The 26,504-nt window shown below is 45.2% G+C and overlaps 1 protein-coding gene across 1 annotated transcript in view; it reads right to left on the bottom strand.

The window, feature by feature from the left end:
* The window catches only part of LOC144678149 (protein nucleotidyltransferase YdiU-like), a 126,130-nt gene that overhangs the window by 74,341 nt on the left and 25,285 nt on the right, over nucleotides 1-26,504 (bottom strand). The window contains exons 4-8 of the mRNA XM_078538042.1: nucleotides 22,473-22,537; nucleotides 21,678-21,734; nucleotides 21,501-21,599; nucleotides 18,802-18,869; nucleotides 18,594-18,681 (exon numbers count right to left, since the gene is read on the bottom strand). Of these exons, the coding sequence (XP_078394168.1) occupies nucleotides 18,594-18,681; nucleotides 18,802-18,869; nucleotides 21,501-21,599; nucleotides 21,678-21,734; nucleotides 22,473-22,537 (377 nt within the window). The remainder of the gene's footprint in view (nucleotides 1-18,593; nucleotides 18,682-18,801; nucleotides 18,870-21,500; nucleotides 21,600-21,677; nucleotides 21,735-22,472; nucleotides 22,538-26,504) is intronic.

Genomic DNA, 26,504 nt, shown 5'->3' with positions numbered 1-26,504 from the left:
AGGGTTAGCAACCTGTCTCCACAGCAGCTGGCAAGGGGCAGCACCAGATTGCAGCACCCAGAAAAATTCAAGAAAACCACACATTAGTCACACTTTCACACTTTTCCACATATTATCCGGCTGCACGTGTTCATTAGCTGTGTGAGAATGAATGGATAAGGATTAAATTGATGCTAATACTGGATCCCTGATTATGTGCATACTAATGATTGACATTGTTCGGCTGAGTAACATTGCCCATATGTGGCAATGGTGTTCATGGCATGGACCAGCAACCACTGGCCATGAAACTAATAAAGACGGTCATCTATTGGAATTGTCTGATGATCAAAGCTTCCCACGTCTCACGCCATCAAGACGCTCCTTGTGGCTGGCTTGGACATGTACCTGTTGAGGCACAGCCTCTTCTTTCTCTGACCCCTCATCAGGGGAACAGGCTGCCTCGCCGACTCTGCCTCTGAAAGGGTTTCCCTCTCTGGAATTTTTTTTTATTCATTTACAGGATGTGGGCATCGCTGGCTAGGCCAGCATTTATTTTCCATTGCTAAGTGCCCTTGAGAAGGTGGTGGTGAGCTACCTTCTTGAACTGCTGCAGTCCCTGTGGTGTAGGTACACCCACAGTGTTGATAGAGAGAGAGTTCCAGGATTTTGACCCAGTGACAGCGAAAGAACGGCAATATATTTCCAAGTCAGGATGGTGAGTGGCTTAGGGGGAACTTCCAGGTGTTCCCATGTATCTGCTGCCGTTGTCCTTCAAGATGGTAGCAGTCGTGGGTTTGGAAGGTGCTTCCTCAGGAGGCTTGGTGAATTCCTGTTTGGAATTCCTGGCATTGCTGCCACTGTTGGCGGTGGAGGGAGTGAATGTTTGTGGAAGGGGTGCCTATCAAACGGACTGCTTTGTCCTGGATGGTGTCAAGCTTCTTGAGTGTTATTGGGGCTGCACTCATACAGACAAGTGCGGAGTTTTCTATCACACTCCTGACTTTTGCCTTGTGGATGGCAGACAGGCTTACAAAGTCATGAGGTGAGTTAGTCACCGCAGGATTCTAGGCTTATACTTGCTCTATAGTCACAGTATTTATGTGGCTAGTCCAGTTCAATTTCTGGTTAATGGTAACCCCCAGAATGTTGACAGTGGGGGATTCAGTGATGGAAGTGCCATTGACTGTCAAGGGGCGATGGTTAGATTCTCTCTTGTTGGAGATGGTCAATGCCTGGCACTTGTGTGGCGCAAATGTTACTTGCCACTTGTCAGCCCAAGCCTGGATATTTTCCAGGTCTTGCTGCATTTGGACATGGACTGCTTCAGTATCTGAGGGATCACAAGTGGTGCTGAATGTTGTGCAATCATCAGCAAACATCCCCACTGCTAACCTTATGATGGAAGGAAAGTCATTGATGAAGCAGCTCAAGATGGTTGAGCCGAGGACACTACCCTGAGGAACGGCTGCAGTAATGTCCTGGAACTGGGATGACTGACCTCCAACAACCATAACCACCTTCCTTTGTGCTAAGTACAACGCCAACCAGTGGAGAGTTTTCCTCCTGATTCCCATTGACTCCAGTTTGGCTAGGGCTCCTTGATGCCACGCTCAGTCATGTCAAGGGCAGTCACTCTCACCTCACCTCTAGAGCTCAGTTCTTTTGCCCATGTTTGAACCAAGGCTATAATGAGGTCAAAAGTTGAGTGGTCCTGGTCGAGCCCACCCAAACTGAGTATCAGTAAGCAGGTTATTGCTAAGCAAGTGCTGCTTGATAGCACTATTGATGACCCCTTCTATCACTTTACTGATGCTGGAGAGTAGACTGATGGATTGGTAATTGGCCGGGTTGGATTTGTCCTGCTTTTTGTGTACAGGACATACCTGGGCAATTTTCCACATTGCCAAGTAGATGCCAGTGTTGTAGCTGTACCGGAACAGCTTGGCTAGGAGCGCAGCAAGTTCTAGAGCACAAGCTTAAAGTACTATTGCCAGAATATTGTTAGGGCCTATATCCTTTAGTTAGGAAATAGAGATAGTTTAAGTCAGTTATATTGGTATTTGAGGGTGTTGGGAATGAGTTTTAGCTTTAAAGTTTAAGTTTGATTTGTATTTCTGTATCTGTGTGATAAGAAAGACCAGAGTGTTAGTTTCACTTTAGAAAGGTGCTTGCATTTCTAATGAGGAGTTTTACAACCCTGAAAGAGGAAGTAAACATACAAGGGTAGAAGGATTGGACTGTTGCCTAGTAACAGGGGCCCAGAGAGACAGGTCACTCTCACAGACACACACAGAAGAGAAACAACATTTTGTTTTGGAAGCTGTTTGGGTTCAATTAGTTTGAAGACAGCTGTGAAGCAGAAGCAAAAGGGGACAGATAGCGAGTCCCAAGCTAAGGAAAACTCAACAAATTCAAGGGAATGGAAGAAGAGAAAGTCCAAAGATGACTTTCTAGTCAAAGGAAGGACAGGAGCCTAGAAAAGACCCTGTTAAGTGAAGTTAAGAGTGAGGGGCAGAGAGAAAGGCTCCAAGCTTCATATTTAAAAAGACGAAGGCTGCAGAAAGCAGATTTAAAATGAGAACAGCTTGCAAGAGGCAAGAAGATCCAAAGAGACAACAGAAGGTCTGTAACTCTTTGCTATGGGCATGTGAAGCAGTGGTGTACTGTTGACAGCTGAGAAAGAGTGCATGGAAGACAGCTTGAATGTATGAGGTGATCCAGGGAAGAGGAACATCAGAAGGGGAGTCTGAAACCCTGTAAGTGAACTCTTGCAGAAGGCGTCTGACAGAAAGCGTCGGTTTGGGAGAAGTTTCCAAGGTGAGGTCTTGGAGAGTGGAGATTGGAAACCCTCGAGTGAAGGATGGAATTCAGTGAGACTGGTTGGGTCATGGTGTACCAAGCGTCTGGGGGAGTTGAGAAGAGATCCATAGCATCTGGTTGAGGTCAGAGTGTGGTGTGTCTGACCACAGGGTGCCATAGATATACATGGGCTGTGCACTTACTGTGTAGATTAGAGTATAAGATAGCTTTTTTAACCTGTTATTCCTACAAATCTGTATACATCTGTAAAGGTATAGTTGTGGGTGAAGGAGCATTGTAATATAGTTCATCTTTTCTTGTTGAATAAATATTTTATTCTTTTGTTAAAAGTTCATCAGCTGACCCCTGGGCCTCTGTTCAGTAGCTACTCTCCACGTACCTGAACAAACAAACAAAAGTTAGGATCTATCAAGATGGGTTCCACTCTGGGATCAGGCTTGTCCAGAGGTAACCTCAGCTGGGATCGTAACACTTTGCAGTATCCAGTGCCTTCAGCCATTTCTTGATATCAAGAAATAAAGTGAATCGAATTGGCTGAAGACTGGCATTCAGAGGAGGCTGAGATGGTTCATCTATTTGGCACTTCTGGATGAAGACTGTTGCCAATGCTTCAGCCTTATCTTTTGCACTGATGTGCTGGGCTCCCCCATCATTGAGCATGGGGATATTTGTGGAGCCTCCTCCTCCAGTGAGTTGTTTAATTATCCACCACCATTCATGACTGGATGTGGCAAGACTGCAGCGCTTAGATCTGATTCGTTGGTTGTGGAATTGTTTAGCTCTGTCTACCACTTGCTGCTTATGCTGTTTGAAACGCAAGTAGTCCTATTTTGATGCCTCATTTTTAGGTATGCCTGGTGCTGCTTCTGGCATGCCCTCCTGCACTCTTCATTGAACCAGGATTGATCCCTGGCTTGGTGTTAATAGTAGAGTGGGGGATATGCCGAGCCACGAGGTTACAGATTATGGTTGAGTACAACTCTGCTGCTACCCACAGCGTCTCATGGATGCCCAGTCTTGAGTTGCTAGATCTGTTCAAAACCTATCCCATTTCTAAGGTGGTAATGCCACACAACACGATGGAGGGTATCCTCAATGTAAAGATGGGACTTCACCGCACAGTCCTTGTGGAGATGGTCACTCCTACCGATACTGTCATGGAGAGATGCATCTTCGGCAGGCATGTTGGTGAGAATGAGATCAAGTATGTTTTTCTCTCTTGTTGGTTTCCTCACCACCTGTCGCAGACCCAGCTTGGCAACTATGTCCTTTAGGACTCGGCCAGCTTGATCTGTGGTGGTGCTACTGAGCCACTCCTGGTGATGGACATTGAAGTTCCCCGCCTTTTGGTACATTTTGCACTTTTGCCACCCTCAGTGCCTCCTCCAAGTGGTGTTCAACATGGAGGACTACTGATTCATCAGCTGGGAGGAGGGGGGGTGGTGAGTGGTCTGTGGTAATCAGCAGGAGGTTTCTTTGCCCATGTTTGACCTGATGCCATGAGACTTTATGAGTTTCACCTGATCTGTCCAAGTATCTGAAGCTCACCTTGAGCAGACCAGTGGCGTTCAGGTTCTGTCCTAGCACTTCGACTGCAGTCATCAACCACTTATTCAGGGAGTAACCTTTGTCTCCATGCAGCCATCCATCCAATGCTTCCAGGCCCGTAAACATCTCTGGCACCTGGGAGTGTCTGAGGATATATGAATTGTGGCTGCTTCCCAGGTACCTTGCATACATCTGCATGACTAGTTGATGGTGTACATCCTCTGCATATTGATGGACTGATATCCCTTGCAGTTTATAAAGGTGCCTGGTTGCCCTGGTGCCTTGATGGTTGTATGAATACAGTCAATGACCCTTGGGAAACGAGCCATGGCTGAAAAATCTCTGGTTTTTTCCAATTTTTAAAAACTCTTTGATGGGATGTGGGTATTGCTGGCAAGGCCAGCATTTGTTACCCATCCCTATTTGCCCATGAACTGAGTGGCTCGCAGCCATTTCAAAGGCTGTTGAGAGTCAACCACATTGCTGTGGCATGTAGGCCAGACCAAGTAAGGATGGCAGATTTCCTTTCCTAAAGGGCATTAGTGAACCAGATGCCATGGTGGGATTTGAACCCAGGGCATTTCCCTGGGTCTCTGGATTACTAGTCCAGTGACAATGCCACTATGCCTCCACCTCTGACCGCTGTTGTCTGCATTGAAGGAGATATATTGATGGGCACACCTAAACATGGCATCTGTGAATACCTTTATGCAGTGGTGTACTGCAAGCTGGGTGATCTCACTCAAGTCTACGCAGGTGGCCTAAAATGACCAGAAGGTGAAGAAATTTAACACAACTGTGACTTTTAATGCTACAGGCATCAGGTGGTCACCCACACAATTGGAGGCAATCTCAGGTGCAAGCATGTTACATAGGGATGTGACAGTCTCTTGTGAAAGGCAAAGTCTGCAGAGACACTGTTGTTCCATCGTCTGAAGATATGACATTCACACCACATAAACGTGCCGACCTTCAGCTATGCCTGAGTGTCTGCTGCTGACTCCCCTCCGCAGACCCTCGCTCCACAGCCGCTTGCACAATTTCCTCCAAATCATGTCACTCCTGCACAGCTGGCCTCCTCTTCCTCCTCATTGGCGGATGTATCTCCCAAAGAATATATAATGCCCATAACATAAGAACTAAGAGCAGGAGTAGACAATTCAGCCCCTCGGGCCTACCCTGCCATTCAATACGGTCATGGCTGATCTCGTTTTGGCCTCAACTCCAATTTCCCGCCCTCTCCCCATAACCTTTCAACCCATTACTAATTAAAAATCTGTCTATCTCCTCTTTAAATTAATTTATTCAGTGTCCCGGCATCCACTGCACTCTGAGGTAGTGAATTCCACAGATTCACGACCCTTTGAGAAAAGCAACTCCTCCTCATCTCTGATTTAAATCTACCACCCCTTAGCCTAAAACTCATTCTAGAATGCCCCACAAGGGAAACATGCATTCCACATCTACTTTGTCTATTCCCTTTAGCATCTTATATACCTCAATTAGATCTCCTCTCATCCTTCTAAACTCTAGCAAGTATAGGCCTAAACTGCTCAATCTCTCCTCATAAGACAAGCCCCGCATCTCTGGAATCAATCTAGTGAACCTCCTCTGAACCGCATCCAATGCAACTGCATCCTTCCTCAAGTAAGGGGGCCAAAACTGTGCACAGTACTCCAGGTGCGGTTTCACCAATGCCTTGTACAGTTTCAACAACACTTCCCTATTTTTATACTCTATTCCTTTAGCAATAAATGCCAAAATTCCATTTGCCTTCCTTATTACCTGCTGTACCTGTATACTAGCTTTCAGCGATTCATGCACGAGGGCACCCAGATCTCTCTGCACTGAAGCGTTCTGAAGTTTCTCTCTATTTAAATAATAAGTCACCTTTTTATTCTTCCGACCAAAATGGATAACCTCACACTTATCCACATTAAACTCCATCTGCCAAATTTAATGGCCTATTCACCTAACCTGTCCATATCCATTTGTAAATTTCTTATTTCTTCATTGCAACTTACTTTCCCACGTATTTTGATGACACTATTGGTGACCTATTTTGATCCCATAGGAGAGACTCTTTCTCACCACAAGTGATGCAGTGATGAAAGGATCAGGTCACCAACTTTTTGGACACTCCTTTGAGGGATAGCCCTGATTATGATTAGAGGTTTATGACCAGCAAAGATTTCTTCAAGGAATAACTGCCAGCAGCCTCTCCTGCTCAAGTCAGGCATATACCCAACTCCGGTCTTTATATCCACGCGAAAAAAATTGAGCTTTGCACCAGGCATGTTTCGCATGCACACTTTATTATAGCTTCGGGAACTTATTATTGCAATCAATCCGACTGTTAACTAGCTTAAATGTGCCATGTGGTTGACTCTTAAATGCCCCTGAATGAGGGCAAATAGGCATGGGCAATAAATGCTGGCCTCGCCAGTGATGGCCATATCCCCTGAACGAATAAAAAAATATTCCAAGTGGCAGATGGGCTGTCAATTTCAGAGCCGGCCTGCTCACCATATTATTGCTGACCAGTGTGATGACATTGAGTTCGTGAATAGATGTCATCATGCCAAATCTTATGCTTCCGTGGGACTACAGCAGTCCCACTTTTGCAATGTAAAATTTAGCCCCAGAATTTGGTTCGATGCATTTCTAAGTAAATAAAAAATAAGTACTAGACACCATCATTGGGTATGCGATTTCAATATTCATATTCAATGTACAAAAGCAAAGTACAGCAAATACTGGAAATCTGAAATTGAAACAGAACATGTTGGAAACACTCAGCAGGTCAGGGAACATTTTTGAAGAAAGAAAAAAAGTTAATGGCCAGAATTTTACGCGCTAGTAACAGGCGCGTGCCCGACCCAAAAGAGCATTAAATCTTGCAAGACGACATCAGGCGCATGTCCTGACATCATCGTGCACTCGTGTGATATTTCGGTGGGCGGGCACGCATGGGACTCGGAAGCGCGCCTGCCGACAATTAATCAGCCACTTAAGGCAATTAAAAGTGCAAATGAAGGCAATTTTACGCTGCCCGTGCAATTTTTGGGCTCATTGCACGGGCAACACGGGCAGGTGGCTAACTCGTTTTATCACTTTTTTCATCCAAGGGCGGGACAAAAGGGGGGCGGAGCATTGCCTTTGTGAGTCGTTAGGAGTTTGCTGCTGCTTGTTTACTGACATTTCAAACCTATTCCTGTGGTCTCTTCTGAAGTTTTTGCTTTGTTAGCTTTGTTTTAAGGACACTTTTGATTTGTCAACTCTATTGGGGCATTGCTGCCAAGTGCAGCCTTCAGTGCACGAGACAGTGCCATCTACATTTTAGCAGATGGGGATTGTGTACTCCACCGGGGGGGACGTCCCCTGAGGAGGAAGAGAGGCGCAGAAGGGAGAGGAGGCCAGGTGTCTGCAGGCAGCATCCCAAGGAGAGACCTGTGGGAGGAGAGATGCAGGCGCAAGGGGTGCAGGGCCAGCAGGAAGAGCCAGGTGGAAGGGACCACAGAAGACGCCATTATCCCGCTGCCAGAGTGTACAGGCAGCAATCCAGCTACTTCAACATGACTGAGGTCCAATGCCGCAGGAGGCTCCACCTCTCTAGGCACACAGTGACATCAATATGCCAGGTAGTGGTCCGGAGATCGCCTCTAACTGTGTGGGTGGGCACCGAATGCCAGTGGCACTGAAGTAGCTCTCAATTGTTTTGCATCTGAATCTTTCCAGGAGTCAGCGGGGGATCTGTGTGGAGTGTCCCAATCAGCTGTCCATCGTTGTGTCAGGTTCGTCACTGATGCTCTGTTCAGACGGGGCCTCATATGCATTCATTACCGGACAGACCAAACCAGCCAGGCTGAGCGAGCTAGAGGCTTCGCAGCTACTGCTGGGTTCCTCCACATCCAGGGTGCCATAGACTGCACTCATGTGGCCATCAGGTGCCAGCGGGTCAGCTGGGTACCTTTGTGAATAGAAAGGGCTACCACTCCACGAACGTGCAGATAGTGTGCGACCACAAGACCCAGATTCTGCAAGTCTTTGCAAGGTACCCCGGCAGTTCCCATGATGCATACATCCTGTGACACGCCCAGGTGCCAAGGCTGTTCTTGGCTCCAGCTCGGTTGGATGGTTGGCTGCTGGGTGACAAAAGATATCACTTGAAAAGATGGCTCATGACGCCACTCAGCACCCAAGGACAGAGGCAGAAGAAAGGTACAATAGGAATCATGCCTCCATAAGGGCAGTGGTTGAGAGGACCATTGGTCTGCTGAAGATGCGGTTCCACTGCTTGGACAGATCAGAGTATGCCCTGAAATATCCTCCAGACCGTGTGTCGCTTATCGTCGGTGTCTGCTGCACTCTGCACAATCTGGCAGTGGCAAGGGGGGACACACTGGATATGAGGATAGTGACACAGCTACACAGGCCTCAGAGGAAGACTCTACTGATGGATCTGATGAGGAGCCCTGGCAGGGAGTGGGTTGGAGAATTAAAATGACAGGCAACTGGAAGCTCAGGATCACATTTGCGGACTGAACAGAGGTGTTCAACAAAGCGATTAGGCAATCTAAGTTTGGTCTTCCCAACATGGAGGAGGTTGCATTGTGAGTGGTGAATACGGTATACTAAATTGAAAGCAGTACAAATAGATCGTTTCATCTGGTAGTAATGTTTAGGCCCATGGACAGTAGGAAGGGAGGAGGTAAATGGGCAGAAGTTGCATTTCCTACGTTTTCATGGAAAGATGGTGTGGGCAGTGTATGCAGGTGTACTTAACCTCTCTATACATTTGTTGGTAATGCGGTAAGACAAATGCAGAGTTTTTCAGTGCGTGAGTGATTTTCTTCCTTGGTTATTGAATCACGGTTGATATTTGTAAAGTGCATTTACCTATATTTTGTGTGTGTACGTAGCATTTGCTAAAATTAGTGCATGTGACCAAAACAATGCCACCACACCTGTGGCTAGTTGGTGATTTCTACCAGACGACGCTACACTAGTCACAGTTTGTAAACCAAAATTTACTGAAGAAGCCTTAATACATCCAATTATACCCAATCTTTGCTTCAAAGTTCCAGCTACGACAAAGATGTCAGTCCCTCGCCAATACCTAGATCCTCTAGTTTCCATATCTGACACCCCAATGGCTGCCAGCTTTCTGACTTCTTCAATCCTTTGAGATCTGGTTGGAGTGGAAGAAAGTGTAGCCTGTTGAGAGGAATCCACCTCACAATTTATTTTTCCTGCCTTTCTGCTAATGCTGAGCATCCAGCTAGATGACGCTTTACAAGAGTAGTCTGTAAGTTAGCTCCTATATTAAAGAGAATAACCCAGTCAGTCAAATAAACTGGCAGCAGACTTCTGCACTTGAATGCCTGAGGTCTTAAGTTAACAATGATGAATGCTAGACCCCTCAATGCTTTGAGGGTCCTCTGTAGATGGTTGTGAAAATGGCAATGACCCACGGAACTCCATATTTCCAAACATTCACCCATAGGACAGCAGTTACATCAGGGATTTATTGTCAAGCATTCTTTACCAGCTGCTGAAGGTTGCTGATAAACTCAATGATATAGCAAAAGCTTTTTCGTTTTTTTTTAATTTACTCATTCACGGGAAGTGAGAATCGCTGGCTAGGCCAGCATTTATTGTCCATGCCTAACTGCCCTCGAAGGTGGTGGTGAGCTGCCTTCTTGAACTGCTACAGTCCACGCGGTGTAGGTACACCAACAGTGTTGCTCGGCAGGGAGTTCCAGGAATATGATCCAGCCACAGTGAAGGAACGTGATATAGTTCCAAATCAGGATGGTGTATGGTTTGAAGGGGAATTTGTAGGTTATGGTGTTCCCTTGCATCTGCTGCCCTTGTCTATCTAGGTAGTAGAGGTCATGGGTTTTGAAGGTGTTGTCGAAGAAGCCATGATGAGGTGTTGCAGTACATCTTGGAGATAATACACAGTGCTTCCACTGCGCATCGGTGATAGAGGAAATAAATGTTTAAGGTGGTGGACGGGGTGCCAATCAAATGGGTTGCTTTGTCCTGGATGGTGTCGAGCTTCTTGAGTATTGCTGGAGCTTCACTCGTTCAGGCAGGTGGAGAGTATTCCATCAAACTCCTGACTTGTGCCATGTAGATGGTGGACAGGCTTTAGGGAATCAGGAAGTGAGTTAACGTAGAATTCCCAGCCTCTGACTTGCACTTGTGGCCACAGTATTTATATGGCTGGTCCTGTTCAGTTTCTGGTCAATGGTAACCCCGAGGATGTTGACAGTGGGGGATTCAGCAATGGTAATGTCATTGAATATCAAGGGGAGATAGTTAGATTCTCTCTTGTTGGTAGGTGGTCATTACCTGGCATTGTGTGGTGCGAATGTTACTTTCCACTTATCAGCCCAAGCCTGAATGTTGTCCAGATCATACGAATTAGAAACAGAAGTAGGCCACTCGGCCCCTCAAGCCTGCTGCACCATTCAATAAGATCATGGCTGATCTGATTGTAATCTCAACTCCACATTCCCACCTACCCCCGATAATCTTTCATCCCCTTGCTTAACAAGAATCTATCTACCTCTGCCTTAAAAATATTAAAAGACTCTGCTTTCACCACCTTTTGAGGAAGAGAATGCTAAAGACTCTCAACCCCCAAGAGAAAAAAATTCTCCTAATCTCTGCCTTAAGTGGGAAGCCCCTTATTTTTAAACAGTGACCTCTAGTTCTAGGTTCTCCCACAAGAGGAAACATCCTTCCCACATTCATGCTGTCAAGACCCCTCAGGATCTTATATGTTTCAATCAAGTCACCTTTTATTCCTCTAAACTCCAGCAGATACAAGCCTAGCCTGTCCAACCTTTCCTCATAAAACAATCCACCGTTTTAGTCTAGTAAACTTTCTCTGAACTTTTCCAATGCATTTATAATCTCCTTTGAATAAGGAGACCAATACTGTACACAGTACTCCAGATGTGGTTTCACTAATGCCTGTATAAGATGAAGTATAACCTCCCTACTTTTGTATCCAATTCCCCTTGCAATAAACGATAACATTCCATTAGCTTTTCCATGCACAAGACACCTAGGTCCCTATGCATCTGAGAGATCTGCAATCTCTCACCATTTATATAATATGCTTCTTTTTTATTCTTCCTGCCTAAATGGACAATTTCACATTTTCCCACATTATACTCCGTTTTCCAGATCTTTGCCCACTCACTTAACCTATCTATATCCCTTTGTAGCCTGCTTCTGTCCTCTTCACAACATACTTTCCTACCTATCTTTGTGTCATCAGCAAATTTCATAACCATATATTTGGTTCCTTCATCCAAGTCATTTATATAAATTGTAAAAAGTTGAGGCCGCACTACTGATCCTTATGGCATACCACTCATTCACATCTTGCCAACCAGAAAACGACCCATTTATGCCTACTCTGTTTTCTAGCCAATTTTCTATCCATGCCAATACGTTATCCCCTACACCATCAACTTTTATTTTCCTAAATAATCTTTGATCTGGCACCTTATCAAATGCCTTCTGGAAATCTAAGTACTGTACATCCTCTTTATCCACAGCTCACATTACTTCTTCAAAGTACTCCAATAAATTGGTTAAACATGATTTTCCTTTCACGAAATCATGCTGACCTTGCCTGATACAGCACTTAGAAAAATTCAAGCCTATCATAACGTCTTTAATATTAGCTTCTAATATTTACCCTATGCCAGATGTTAAGCTAACTGGCCTGTAGTTTCTTGCTTTCTGTCTCCCTCCCTTTTTGAATAAAGGAGTTACATTTGCTATTTTCCAATCTAATGGAATCTTCCCCAAATCTAACGAATTTTGGAAAATTAAAATCAACTATCTCACTAGCCACTTCTTTCAAGACCTTAGGTTGAAGTCCATCAGGTCTTGTTGCATATGGACATGGACTGCTTCAGTATCTGAGGATTCGCGAACGATTACAATTCTAACCTTATGATGAAGCAGCTGAAGTTGATTAGGCCTAGGACACTACCCTGAGGAACTCCTGCAGTGATGTCTCGGAACTGAGATAATTAACCTCCCACAACCACAACCACCTACCTTCGTGCTAGATTTGACTCCAATCAGTGGAGTGTTTTCCCTCCCGATTCCCAAGGACTTCAGTTTTGCTAGGGCTCCTTGATATCATACTCGGTAAAATGCTGCCTTAATGTCAAGGGCAGTCACTCTCATCTCACATCTGGGGTTCATCTCTTTTGTCCATGCTTGGACCAAAGCTCTAATTAGGTCAGGAGCTGAGTAGTCCTGGCAGAACCCAAGCTGAGTGTCAGTGGGGTTATTGCTGAATAAGTGCCGCTTGATAGCACTGTCAATTGATGGAGTTGAATTTGTCCTACTTTTTGTGGACAGGACATGCCTGGGAAATTTTCCATATTGTTGATTTGATGCCAGTGTTGCAGCTGTACTGGAACAGCTTGACTAAGGGCACGGCTAAGTCTTAAATATTATTGCCAGAATGTTGCCTTAGTATCCAGTTTCTGGAATGAATCAAATTGGCTGAAGACTGGCATCTATGATGGTGGGGACCTCAGGAGGAGGTCAAGATGGATCTTTTTTTTTTATTCGTTCATGGGATGTGGGTGTGGGCATCACTGCCTAGCACTTAAGAGTCAATCGCATTGCTGTGGGTCTGGAGTCACATGTAGGCCAGATCAGGTAAGGGTGGCAGATTAGTGAACCAGATGGGATTTTACGACAATCAGCAATGTTTCATAATCATCATTAGACGTTTAATTCCAGATTTTAATTGAATTCAAATTTCACCATCTGCCGTGATGGGATTCGAACCTGGGTCCCCAGAGCATTACCCTGGGTCTCTAGAATATTGGTCCAGTGATAAAACCACTATGCCACCGCCTCCCCGCTGTGTAATTCTGACTGAAGATTGTTGCGAATTTTTGCAACAATCTTGTCTTTTGCACTATTGTGCTGGGCTCTCCCATCATTAAGGATGGGAATATTTGTGCAGCCTCCTCCTTCAGTTAGTTTTTAATTGCTGCACTACCTATCTGAGTTCAGGCCCATACAGTTGGCTTACAACAAGTGTTCACAGCCTGGCTCTTTACTACTTTTCTCCTGTCACCTTCAATTGCTCTTCAGTTTTTTGTTGTTGTCCACTTGATAGGCCTTCATCAAATGTATTCCCTCAATGTCTAGGGTGCAAGACTATGTGCTGATGCTTAACACAATGTACTCCTGTTAGAGTCTCTATGGTTATTGAATGTTACTTCTTCTTGAGAAGAGCAACAAAAAAGGAAAGAAAATACAAGTCCAATTCAGCCCCAAGGCAAGAGAGGGAATTTTAACTACCCCACCCAACCCAAAAATGGGTGGATTTCAATCATGTGGGACATTAATGTGTTGAAAATCTGAATCTCCACCCCAAACTGTGTCCAAACCACTCACTTCTGGTTTTAACAAAGGCAAGACAGGAGGCAGGACCCAACGTGCCCACAGGAAGCAGGTTAGCTATTTAAATATTACAATGAAGGTGCATGCCTCATATTTAATCACAATTTCAAATTTAACCCTGGCTGGCCGAGTTTTCTGGTCCTTGGAAAACCCACTAGCTAAAGGGAGACAAGAACTGTTGAATCCAGGAGATAAATGCCTTTCCATTTACAGGCTAGATGCAATAAATCTGCTTCAGTAATCTCCCACGATCAGACATTTCTGACTCTTCCTTTCTCTTCCACGAGGCAGCCAATCTCCCCGAAAGTCTCCAATCTCCCCCAAACCCAGCCTCTCTGACGAAGAGTCATATGAACTCAAAACATAACTCTGTTTCTCTGTCCACAGATGATGCCAAACCTGCTGATTTTTCCCAGCATTTTCTGCTTTTATCCCAGCTTCCCTGATGTTGCCTGGTTCCATATCTCAATCGCTCCCTGCTCTGGCCTCCCCGATCTTCCCGGCTCTAAACTCTAACCTTCCTTCCCCCATTTCCTCTCCACTTCCCAGCTATGGCCTGGCATCAAAGGCCTATCTGCCTGACAGCCAGTGAGCCTCTTAACCTGGCTGCCTACAGCTGGGAAACAGGGACAAAAAATTGCTAATCATGTCCTACCATTAAATTTGGCAGTACCATAGGGAAACCCATTTTTCTGGGTTTTCCCTCTCTCTCCGTGCTCCCTCCAAGTTAATATTCAGCCCAATATCTTCAAGGAGAGGTAAGATGAGAAAAACATGTTACATGTCATGCAGCTGCTTAGTAAGGGCAGGAATAATGGCAGGAAGGAGGGAGATTGGCTGCCTTATGGAGAAGAAAGGGAGTGTCAGAAATGTCCGATTGTGGGCGATTGGTGAAGCAGATTTATTGGATCCAGCCGGTAAATGGAAAGGCATTCATCTCCTGGATTCAATAGTTCTCACTTGCTTGGTGGTGGCACCCTGCCTCTAAATTTTCCCTTGCAAATATCTTCCACAGCTTTGTGGCCTAAAAGGGGTAAGAACCTCCTTTTCATGATAATTAAGCTGCTTTAGCATAACCACTCATTTGCCTATGCTGGACTTTTCCATGGAGTTGTCTTTTCAGAAAGTGCTGACAACTGCCCAAGCATGCAAAGTGCATCTCTTGCTCACACTATCTCAATCCTGGTGCCAGGGCTTTTAAATTAAATATTTTGAGTGTCATTGCAATTGTGCAATTCATCTTCTGTTGTAAGAAAGTGATGTGAGTAGGGATAAAATATCTCTGCATACTATTTCCCTAAGAGTGCCAGGGACAAATATTTCCACAATGTGCACCAGCAAACTTCATTAATATGCTCAGCCACCTCCCTCTGTTTACCTCGCCCCTCAGCTTTCCTGGGAGGCTGGCCGTTCAGCCCAAAATTGAACTACTTTCCTTTGCACCACTTCTTACAAAAAGGCTTCCCAAGGCATTATCAATAATTGGGGTAATTTTTCCCACATTCCTCATTGTTGCTATTTGTTCCTGCACCACTACGCCTTTAACAATAAACAGAAATCAATTAAGAGTTACTGCCTAGCCAGTCTTTGAGACTCCTGACCAATACATTCCCTGCCAAAGCCTTTACATTTTGCCTTGCTTAGTTAGCCAATACAAATGGATGAGAAGAGTTTGCATCACAATATTTGTGCACATGTGCCTCCACTGTATAGGTGAACACATCTCCAAATTTGACAGTCAAACAAAATCTTGAGCTAATGTCTTAAAATTAATGTGTGACATAAAAGGATTCACTTAACATACAAATCCAAAGAGAATTACTCATCTTCATTTTACTTATTTTAATACCTTAAATATAATAGAACTCCTGAAAACAAGAAACTGGACTAAATGATTGAATCAGTGGTAGATACATAGCTGAGAGGCAATGATACATTCCAGAATAATGAAGGATGTTAAAGATTAGTTGGAGATTATACATGTATTTTTCAAGGAGGAAGTGATGATGATAGTTTTTAAGACACATTCCTATTTCTCGTTCCTATGTCTTTTATTTATTCGTTCATGGGATGTAGGCATCACAGCCTAGCTATTATTCCCCATCCCTAATTGTCCTTGTTCAGAGGGCATTTAAGAGTCAACCACATTGCTGTTGGTCTGGAGTCACATGTAGGGTGACAGTAGTAAGGGTGGCAGATTTCCTTCCCTAAAGGACATTAGTGAACCAGATCGGTTTTTATGACAATCAGCAATGGTTTTGTTGTCATCAGTAGACTTTTAATTCCAGATTTTTACAGAATTCAAATTACACCATTTGCCGTGGTGGGATTCGAATCCAGGTCCCCAGAGCATTACCCTGGGTCTCTAGAATATTGGTCCAGTGACAATACCACTATGCCACTGCGTGCTCGTTCACCATGTAAAAGGAGTAGGAAATAGGAACAGAAATCAGTTTCACTGCTGCGATTCCACACGATGCACATTTCTTGTGCTCAAATCAGACAAGGATGGGAATCCCCCACCATAATCAGGCAGACACATTGGCCAGAATTTTGCCGTCAGCGATTTGGGGGCAGGGCCCGCTCACCGACGGGAAAATGGCATGGGATGACGTCGGGAGGAACCCCTGACGTCATCCCAGTCCCTTTAAATTTTCAGGAAGGCGGGCGGACAGCGAAATCAGCTGTCCGCCTGCCGACCTGTCAATGGCCAATTGAGGCCATTGACAGGCTAATTAAAGTAATTAAAGGCCCTGCCTGTCCAACCTTAAGGCTGGCGGGCAGTCCAGGAGCCCCAGCGGGCTTCTGATAATACATGAAACCTCATCCACTGGCGAGATGAGGTTTCATGTTCCTTTTTAAAAACTTTAATAAATGTCATGTGATATTTATTAACATGTCCCATCTCGTGTGACATTGTCACATGAGGGGGACATGTTAATAATATTTTTATTTCTCTATTTTTTACGTTTTTGACAGTGTCACTAATCTCCCTGAGACAGCATGCGCGCGAAAGAGCGCACTTTGACAGCTGGGGATTCCCTCCCCGCCCGCACAGGAAGCGCTATCGGGCAGGTCGCTGGGTGGGCCTTAATTGGCCCACCCACTCAAAATGGCGGTGGGCCCCGTTTCAGCGGCAGGGGCCAGCTGTCCGCCCGCCGCCGAGCCAGTGGGGCCCGCACACCCACCAAGGGCAAAATTCTGCCCATTAAGATCCCATTCAAATAACACACATTATGATTTCTATTGAAGAAATCTGTAAATTGAAGTCATTGATTTACAGGTAGGTCAATTTAATTATTTTGTCAATACAGCAAAGCTATACTGCATGGCAGGTGGCAATTTGGCAGCTGTTTCTAACACAGGGACAACAGCTGTAAATTTGCTGGCATCACTAGCCCAAGAGCCAGAGCCAACCTCGCCTCAGCCATTTGTGGTATTCCCTAGTTGCTGTCAGGGTTCCTATCCTTTTAAAGGACGAGCGCCCGCTCTCAGAGATGCCGGCCAATCGGAGGGCCAGCAACTCAGCAGTGCCACTGGATGCATGGCCATTGCTGGGATTGTACCTAGCAGAGAGGACACCATAGGCCATAGGCCACCCTTCCAACAAAGCAGGAGGGGTCTGGGCGCAGGGGCCAGTGAGGCATACCCCAGTAAGAGTGCAGTGCATTGGTGAGGGCAAGGTTGGTTGCCACAGAAGTGGCCATTGCTGCCTGGGGACCCCTCCACAGGTCACTGAGTGCCCAATTATGAAGACCTTCCCAACACGAGCCTGCAGGCCCACTAGGGTTCACCAGATGGGCAGTGGAGGGCCCACCCACCACTAGTAAAATACCTCCAGCAGTGGGAAGAAACCATTAATTGGCCACTTAAATAGCTCAATTGACTTCTGGATGGGAGGGCTGTCCTCCACCTTTCCCACTGCAGGTAAAATGCATGACAGCAGGAAGCCTAGGGGCACTCCACCCTGTCTTTCCTTGCTATTTTACGCCCCCCCACCAACACCACCACCCTGGCTTCCCAACCTGTCCCTAGAGGACTGTTAAAATCCAGCCCAACATTTCCCTTCTTCACAAAACTATTGGAGTGAGCATTGGTCTGGCACTCACCCAAATATTTAAGTCAGTTGAACCCCGAGAATTTGCTAGGTTCAGTAGGGGTCAAATCTGTGAAAAGTGCACAGACACTGAATAAGGAAAATTGGCAACCATGTGTATCAATGGGAACAAAGGGAAGACTGCGGGGTAGTGGTAATGTCACTAATCCAGAGACCCAGGCTAATACTCTGGGGTACTGGTTCAAAACTCACCATGGCAGTTGATGGAATTTGAATTCAATAAAATCTGGAATTGAAAGTTAGTCTCAGCAACAGCAACCATGAAACTATCACTGATTGTCGTAAAAACCCATCTGGTTCACTAATGTCCCTTTAGGGAAGGCAATCTGCCATCCTTACCTGGTCTGATCAGGTTGACTCTTAACTGCCCTCTGGAATGGCACTAGCAAGCCACTCAGTTCAAGGGCAATTAGGGATGGGCAACAAATGCTGACCTTGCCAATGATGCCACATCCCATGAAAGAATAAACCAAAAAAGATCCCTTGCATTTATACTCACAGCAGAATTTAGTATAGTTCTAACTTAAACACTAGCTGTCCCAATCTGGCATGAGTTTAGCAATGTCTATTTAGGCCTGTAAATATATCTTACAGTTCATTCATAAGAGCGATTCAATGTTATCTCTGGTAAATCCAAAGAGACTTCAAAAATTAGTAAAATTACCTTAATAATTCAGTCTCTCCAGAATGTGCCAAAATTTCCAGTGACCCAAAACGAAACCATGATTTAGCTACACGGAGAACTATTGCACCTTGAAGAACACAATAAAGGTAAAAAATATCACATTGTATAACACACTTTGATGCTATGAAAACTTTTTTCAATTTTCTGCAAATAACAGGAGTTGCTGTGATCAGTTTAGCATACATACCTTTTTCATTCTTCACACTTCCATTGTAGAATTGATCCCTCTTCACGTCATCATTGCTTATAACCAGACTGTAGAAAAGTGTTAACATCATAAAGTAAATGCAAGATTATCTTAATAATTTATGACTAGGCTGGGGGAAAAAAAGTCAGAAGATAAAAAAATTAACTAAACAGTATGACTGACCACAATAAAAAACATAAACAGATAGCATATCTTACATAAGTAAAAATATATTACATATTTCAATCTTCAAATATTGTAATAATCATTCAAGCTGGTGAATTGATCTCTAATAGTTCTGATGAAGCTCAGGATCATGCTTGAATACTGAACAGAGTCATCTAACAAAACAATAAACCAATATGAATTTGAAATGATCGACAATACAAGCCTCTTTCAAGACCTCTTCGTTGTGGCTCGGCTGAGCAGGACTGCATTTGTTTGGATATGGTATTCAGAACATCACTTGCAATGGCTTCTCTTCCTGTACCTGTTACCTCTAATGTCCCCCAAGGATTTATCCTTGGTCCCTTCCTACTTCTCATCTTGCTGCCCCCAGCAACATCATCTGAAAACAAAGTGTTAGTTTTCACATAAGCTGATGACACCCAACTTTACCTTACCAGCACCTATTTCAACTTTACCACTATTGATAAATTATAAGACTGCTTATCCAACAACCAGTACTGGAGGAGCAAAAATTTCTCCAATTAAATATTGGGATCCAGAAGCCATTGTTTTCAGTTCCCGCTACAAATTTCATTCCTCAGCCACCCACTCCATCCCTCTCTCTAGCAATAAGGCTGAACCATGCTGTTTGCAACACTGGTGTCATATTTAACCCAGCGATGAGTTTCTGACCACATATCTGCATGATCACTAAGACCGCCTGTTTCCACCTCCATAACATCGTCCAACTTCACCCCTGCCTCAGCTCAACTGCTGCTGAAACCCTCATTCATGCCATTGTTACCTCTAGACTTGACTATTCCAATGTAATCCTGGCTGGCCTCCCACATGGCACCCTCCATATACTTGAGGTTATCCTGAACGCTGTTTCCCGTGTCTTACTCATGTCAAATCCCATTCAGTCACCACCCTTGTGTTCACTGATCTACACTGGCTTCTGATGAAGCAATGCCTCGATTTTAAAATGTTCATCCTTGTTTTCAAGCCCTCCTATTTCTCTAATCTACCCTCATAGACATTGGGAGGTGTAGAGATACAAGATGGATGTTCAAGATGAAAAGGAGATGTTTAGGGCCAGGAAACCGAAAATGGTTACATTAGTAGAGGGTGTCAGAAGAATCATGTAAGTAGGTCAAAGAGACTAGACAAGGGGAGAAAAAATGGTTGAGATATGATGAAGTAAGTTGTGTGGGGCAGGAGCCATCTGAAATAATTGGTGTACCATGGAAGTCCTGTTGTGGATTTTTACAGATATCAAATATTTTATGTAGATGCACAGGGCCGGATTTTCCATGCAGGCTTCTGAAGCTCACCATCAGGTTCAAATGGGGGTCAGAAGCCAACATTGTGTGGGGAACAGTTACTCAGTGGCCAATTAACAACCAGAGGGCAGACTTGTCATCCAATTAAGGGTAGCTGGGGGGGCTCACAAAGCTGGAGAGTCAATCAGAGGCCTTCCAGCTTGAAAGCAGCACCAGGATATCATGCAGGTAAGTGAGGAAGAAATTGCTTCAAAATGTATCTTGAGAAAGAGCTAGAAACGTGCTTTTTGGAACTGGGGGACTATCAGCTTGGAGGCTATTGCAGGCAGATCTCCAGAGATGACAGTCTAGTCTGAGAAACAACATTTTGATGTTCACTAGTGGAATCACAGTACAAGGTGAGGCAGAAAGAAATGTCAGAGAGTTGCCAATCAGCATCCATAAGATAGAGGACTGTTTGCCAAGCAACATCAGCACCTCCCTTGGAAGCAGGTTTAATGACAATATCAGGTTGGATCTGAGAGAACAGAGAGCTGCAAGTTCAGAGGGAGATAGATTGGAGTGAGTGAGAGGAATAATGAAATTGAGATCGTCAATGTCACAGTGGCAGTCTCCAATAAAAATATCAAGAGAAGGTAAGAGGCCAAAGGGTTCAGGTGGAATGAGAATTTTGAAAGGAAGAAAGGGTCTGCTGTGTGAGGGATCAGGGAGGGAGAAGATTCCTGGTCAAGATGCGACCACGGAGGCCAGGGTTGTTGGATAGAAAGGCCGAGAGTGTGTTTGTGATGGCACACGGCAATAAACGTGGATCTCAGGAACTGGTTAGAGCAGTGCTTTGAGGAACACTGAACATCACAGAGAGATATCTGCAATCAAGGGTGGATTTGAAAAATGAAGGCTCGAATTGGAGTTTGAATCCTTAAGGCTGTGAGCAGACAGATGATCAAACATTAGAAGGGAAACAGAAAGTAATGAAGGTGAACAAGATAAAAGGCAAATGGAAATCACAAAGAAGAGCATAAGTTTGTCAAAAGTGGACATTCCTAAAAGAGAAGTGAGGGTGAATAAAACACTAAATCAAAACCAAAATACTGCTGGAAATTTAAATTAAAACAAAAAATGCTGAAAATGCAGGTCAGGCAGCAGCTATGGAGAAAGAAACAGAGATACTGTTTCAAGTCAATGACCTTTCATTAAAACTAGATTATGTTAGAAACTATAACAGTTATTAATTATTAGAACATCTACCTGACTGCTCTGCTGGTGGGGATCCCAAGGTAATTCAGGGCCTCACTACAAAGAAATTCTCTTACGGATGAGCGGAGAACAGCACGACCATCACCATCTCTGTGAAACAGAAATCCAATAAAGAAGCAGTACTAATGCAAAATCACTTCTGAATGAATGACAATCTATTAAAGTTACCGAGAATAGGGAGTCTTCCCAGAGCCTTTCAGCTGAAGCTCCCATCTTATACCGTGCCTATAGAAATATGGACAGGTTAATTTATAAGAATTTATCAGACTTCTGATGATTCAGTCTCCAAACATTTTTAAAAGCTGCTATTGATTTCTTTAATTGAAGTGGTACTACTTGTTTTACTTTAGATCTCAGGGATTGTTGGATGTCTTGTTTACAGATAGCAAATATGTGTAGCATTGTGATTCACTCTGTGACCTTACAACTTTTATTGCAGCTTTGTAACAGACCATCATTCATTTTACATTCTCTGTCATGTAAATGCCCCACACTTTTTAGAACACAACATTATATTTTTACAATTTTCCCCCTTAGAGAAGGCACTGGCTCTTGCTGGGATGCAATTTCAGTCTTCTTGTCTGCACTTAAATGAATGATTGAACATTCTTGTGCCATGGAGGGCAACACAGTCACATCTATTATTAAGCTCATTCAATTACATCTACTCTTCTTATTAGTGATTAGAAGTGTAAGGCTTGACTGATTTTTTTCCACTCCTAAAACTGAGGTTGTTAAAGTTTTACTGCTGTTCAGCTGAGATCAACTAACGAAGCAACAACCAGAGATCTAACCTAGAATCTTCTGGCCAGTGTAGTTCAGGACCATAACCGCTGCATTTATGCAATCAGCCATCAGAAATGTATGCTTTGCTGATTTCCTAACCTCCTCTACCACTTTTATTCTGAACAAGTTACATTCAAGCCACTTAGTTCAAACTTCCTTAAAAATTTCTTTCTTTACTTGTTAGTATAAGCTCCAAGCAAGTGGGCTCTTCCATCACCCAGCTGGCCAACCCAGACTCCAAACTGTGTGAAAAGAAAGAGAAAAAAAATTATTTAACAGTTTTCGCATGTTGTGAACTCATCAATCCAGAAAGCATTTTTAAGTCAATTTAAAAAAATACAATTATTAGTTTTTTTTGTACACTTTGGAACAGTCACTTTCCCCATTTATCCTTTTGTCTCATGAAGGCAATGGCTCTTTCTGAGCTTACAGTACCAGGGATGCCACCAGTCCTCTCGAACTTTGTTCATGTCACCAGGCTTGCTCAACAGTTTTTGCGTGGGCGCCACATATCCATTTTTTCCTCACACAAGGAGCCGATGAACAGATTTCAGAAAAATACATAAATTTCAAAAAAATAATCGAATATGAAGAAAAGAAACAACTTGCTGGGCAAAAATAAAGCAATGTCAAAAGCAATACATTGATAATCGAAAAAAAGAGTAATTAATAAAAATGACCATTAGGGTCTAAGGGGTGACAGTGCATGTGTCCAGCTCACTCCCAGTCTCAGGGTGTGTACTCACTCATCCTCATCCACTGTGAGAGTGGATGTATTGGTGTGTGGAGATGAGGGTGACTCAGAATCCTGAGACTGGGATTGAGCCAGGCAAACACCCGCACACTCTCTCTCTCTCACAACACATTCACCCTCTCTCCCTCACACACACAAACACACTCTCTCATAACACATTCACCCACTCTCCCTCTCTCTCACACACACGCACGCGCGCACACACACACATTCTCTCCCTCACACACACACACTCTCTCCCTCTCACACGCACTCTCTCCCTCTCTCGCACACAAACTCTCTTCCTCACACACACACACACACACACTCCCTCTTTCTCCCTCTCATTGTCACACTCCCCCCCTCTCTCACTCACTCACACACACACACACACACACACACACACACACTCCCTCTCTCAGGCACACTCTCTTCCTCTCACACACACATTCACATACTCTCACACACTCTCTCTCTCTCTCTCTCTCTCACACACACTCTCCCTCTCTCAGGCGTGCACACACACACACCCACTCTCCCTCTATATACATACACACTGTCCCACTCTCGCACGCATGCACATGCACACACTCGCACACTATCTCCCACTCACATACGCTCTCCCTCTCTCTCACACACACCCTCTCCCTCTCTCACACATACACACCCTCTCCCTCTCTCACACACACACACCCTCTCCCTCTCTCACACACACACACCCTCTCCCTCTCTCACACACACACACCCTCTCCCTCTCTCACACACACACACCCTCTCCCTCTCACACATACATACCCACTCCCTCTCTCACACATACACACCCTCTCCCTCTCTCACACATACACACCCTCTCCCTCTCTCACACACACCCTCTCCCTCTCACACATACATACCCTCTCCCTCTCTCACACATACACACCCTCTCCCTCTCTCACACATACACACCCTCTCCCTCTCTCACACATACACACCCTCTCCCTCTCTCACACATACACACCCTCTCCCACACATACACACCCTCTCCCTCTCTCACACATACACACCCTCTCCCTCTCTCACCCATACACACCCTCTCCCTCTCTCACCCATACACACCCTCTCCCTCTCTCACACATACACACCTTCTCCCTCTCTCACACACACACTCCCTTCCTCTCTCACTCACACAGACACACACACATTCTCTCTCCCTCTCATACACAGTCTCCCTTTCACATACACATACTCTCTCCCTTTCACACTCACATACACAGACACACACACACACACACACCCCCTCCCTCCCTCTCACACTCTCTCCTTCACATACACATACACTCTCTCCCACACACAAACCCACACGTTCTCACCCTCTCACATACATACATTCTCACACTCTCTCACCTCTCTTACATGCATCTGCACGCGCGCGCACACACATACTGCCCCCTCTCTCCCTCTGACACACACACACACCCTCTTTCCCTCTATATACACACACACCCTCTCTTTCCCTCTAAATACACACACACCCTCTCTTTCCCTCTATATACACACACCCTCTCTTTCCCTCTATATACAAACACACACCCTCCCTTTCCCTCTATATACAAACACACACCCTCCCTCTCTCACACACACACTCTCTCCCCCTCTCACACACACAGTCTCCCTTTCACATACATATACTCTCTCCTTTTCACTCACACATACACACGCTCTCTCTCCCTCTCACATACACCCTCTCCCTCCCTCTCACACACGCACTCACACTCTGTCCCTCTCACACTCTCTCCTTCACACAGACACACACTCTCTCTCACATACAAACTGAGACACACGCACACACACTCTCCCTCTCAACACACACACACACACACAAACCCTCTCCCTCCCTCTCACTCACACTCTCTCTCTCTTCTCCCACACACACACTCACACTCTGTCCCTCTCACACTCTCTCCTTCACACAGACACACACTCTCTCTCACACACAAACTGAGACACACACACACTCTCCCTCTCAACACACACACACACCCTCTCCCTCCCTCTCACTCACACTCTCTCTCTCACACACACACACACACACTCTGTCCCTCTCACACACACATTCACGCACGCAATCTCACACACACAAACCCACACGCACTCTCCCTCTCTCACACACACACATACACACACACGCTCTCTCTCCTTTTCATTGGCACACACTGTCTCCCTTTCACACACACTCTCCCTCTCACACTCTCTCCTTCACATACACATACACACACACACACACATCCTCATGCGCACACACACACACTCCCTCTTTCTCCCTCTCATTGTCACACTCTCCCTCTCTCACAAACACACACAAACACACACACACACTCTCTCCCCCTCTCTCTCACACACTCTCTCCCTCTCACGCACACACTCATACTCTCACACACTCCCTCTCTTTCTCTCTCTCCGACACACATACACTCACACTCTCTCGCGCACGCAAACGCACACTCCCTCTCTAGCATGCACACACACACCCTCTCTCTCCCTCTATATATACTCTCCCACTCTTGCACGCATGCAACGCGCACACACAAACACACACTCTCTCTCCCTCTCACACACACACTCTGCCCCTCTCACACACACACATATACACGCACATATACACACACTCTCTCTCTCACACACACACACTCTGTCCCTCTCACACACACACACATATACACACACATACACACACGCTCTCTCCCTCTCACACACACTCACACGCTCTCTCACACACACTCACACGCTCTCTCCCTCTCTCACACACACTCACACGCTCTCTCCCTCTCTCACACGCTCTCTCCATCTCTCACACGCTCTCTCCCTCTCTCACAAACACACACACGCTCTCCCTCTCTCTCTCATACACACACACGCTCTCCCTCTCTCTCTCACACACACACACGCTCCCCCTCTCTCTCCCTGACACACACACACACGCTCTCTCTCTCTCACTCGCACACACACACACTCTCTCTCTCCCTCACTCACACACACATACACACCACCTTTCTCTCCCTCTGACACATACACACACACTCCCTCTCTCGCATGCACACACAAACACACACACTCTGTCCCTCACACACACACATTCTCTCTCACACACTCTCTCTCACACACACATACACACACAGTCCCTCACACACACAGATTCACGCACTCAATCTCACACACACAAACCCACACACACTCTCCCTCTCTCACACACACACACACTCTCTCTCCTTCTCATTTGCACACACTGTCTCCCTTTCACACACACACTCCCGCCCTCTCTCTCTCACACACACTCTCCCTCTCACACTCTCTCCTTCACATACATACACACACACACATTCTCTCCCTCTCACACACACTCTCACATGCACGCTCTCTCCCTTTCACACACACATACACCCTTTCCCTCCCTCTCACTCACACTCTCTCTCCTTCTCTCACACACAGTTACTTTCCCT

Source organism: Cetorhinus maximus, chromosome 3 (assembly GCF_964194155.1).
Source record: "Cetorhinus maximus chromosome 3, sCetMax3.hap1.1, whole genome shotgun sequence".
NCBI classification, from domain to species: domain Eukaryota; kingdom Metazoa; phylum Chordata; class Chondrichthyes; order Lamniformes; family Cetorhinidae; genus Cetorhinus; species Cetorhinus maximus.
This window is presented reverse-complemented; position numbering and strand designations above follow the sequence as displayed.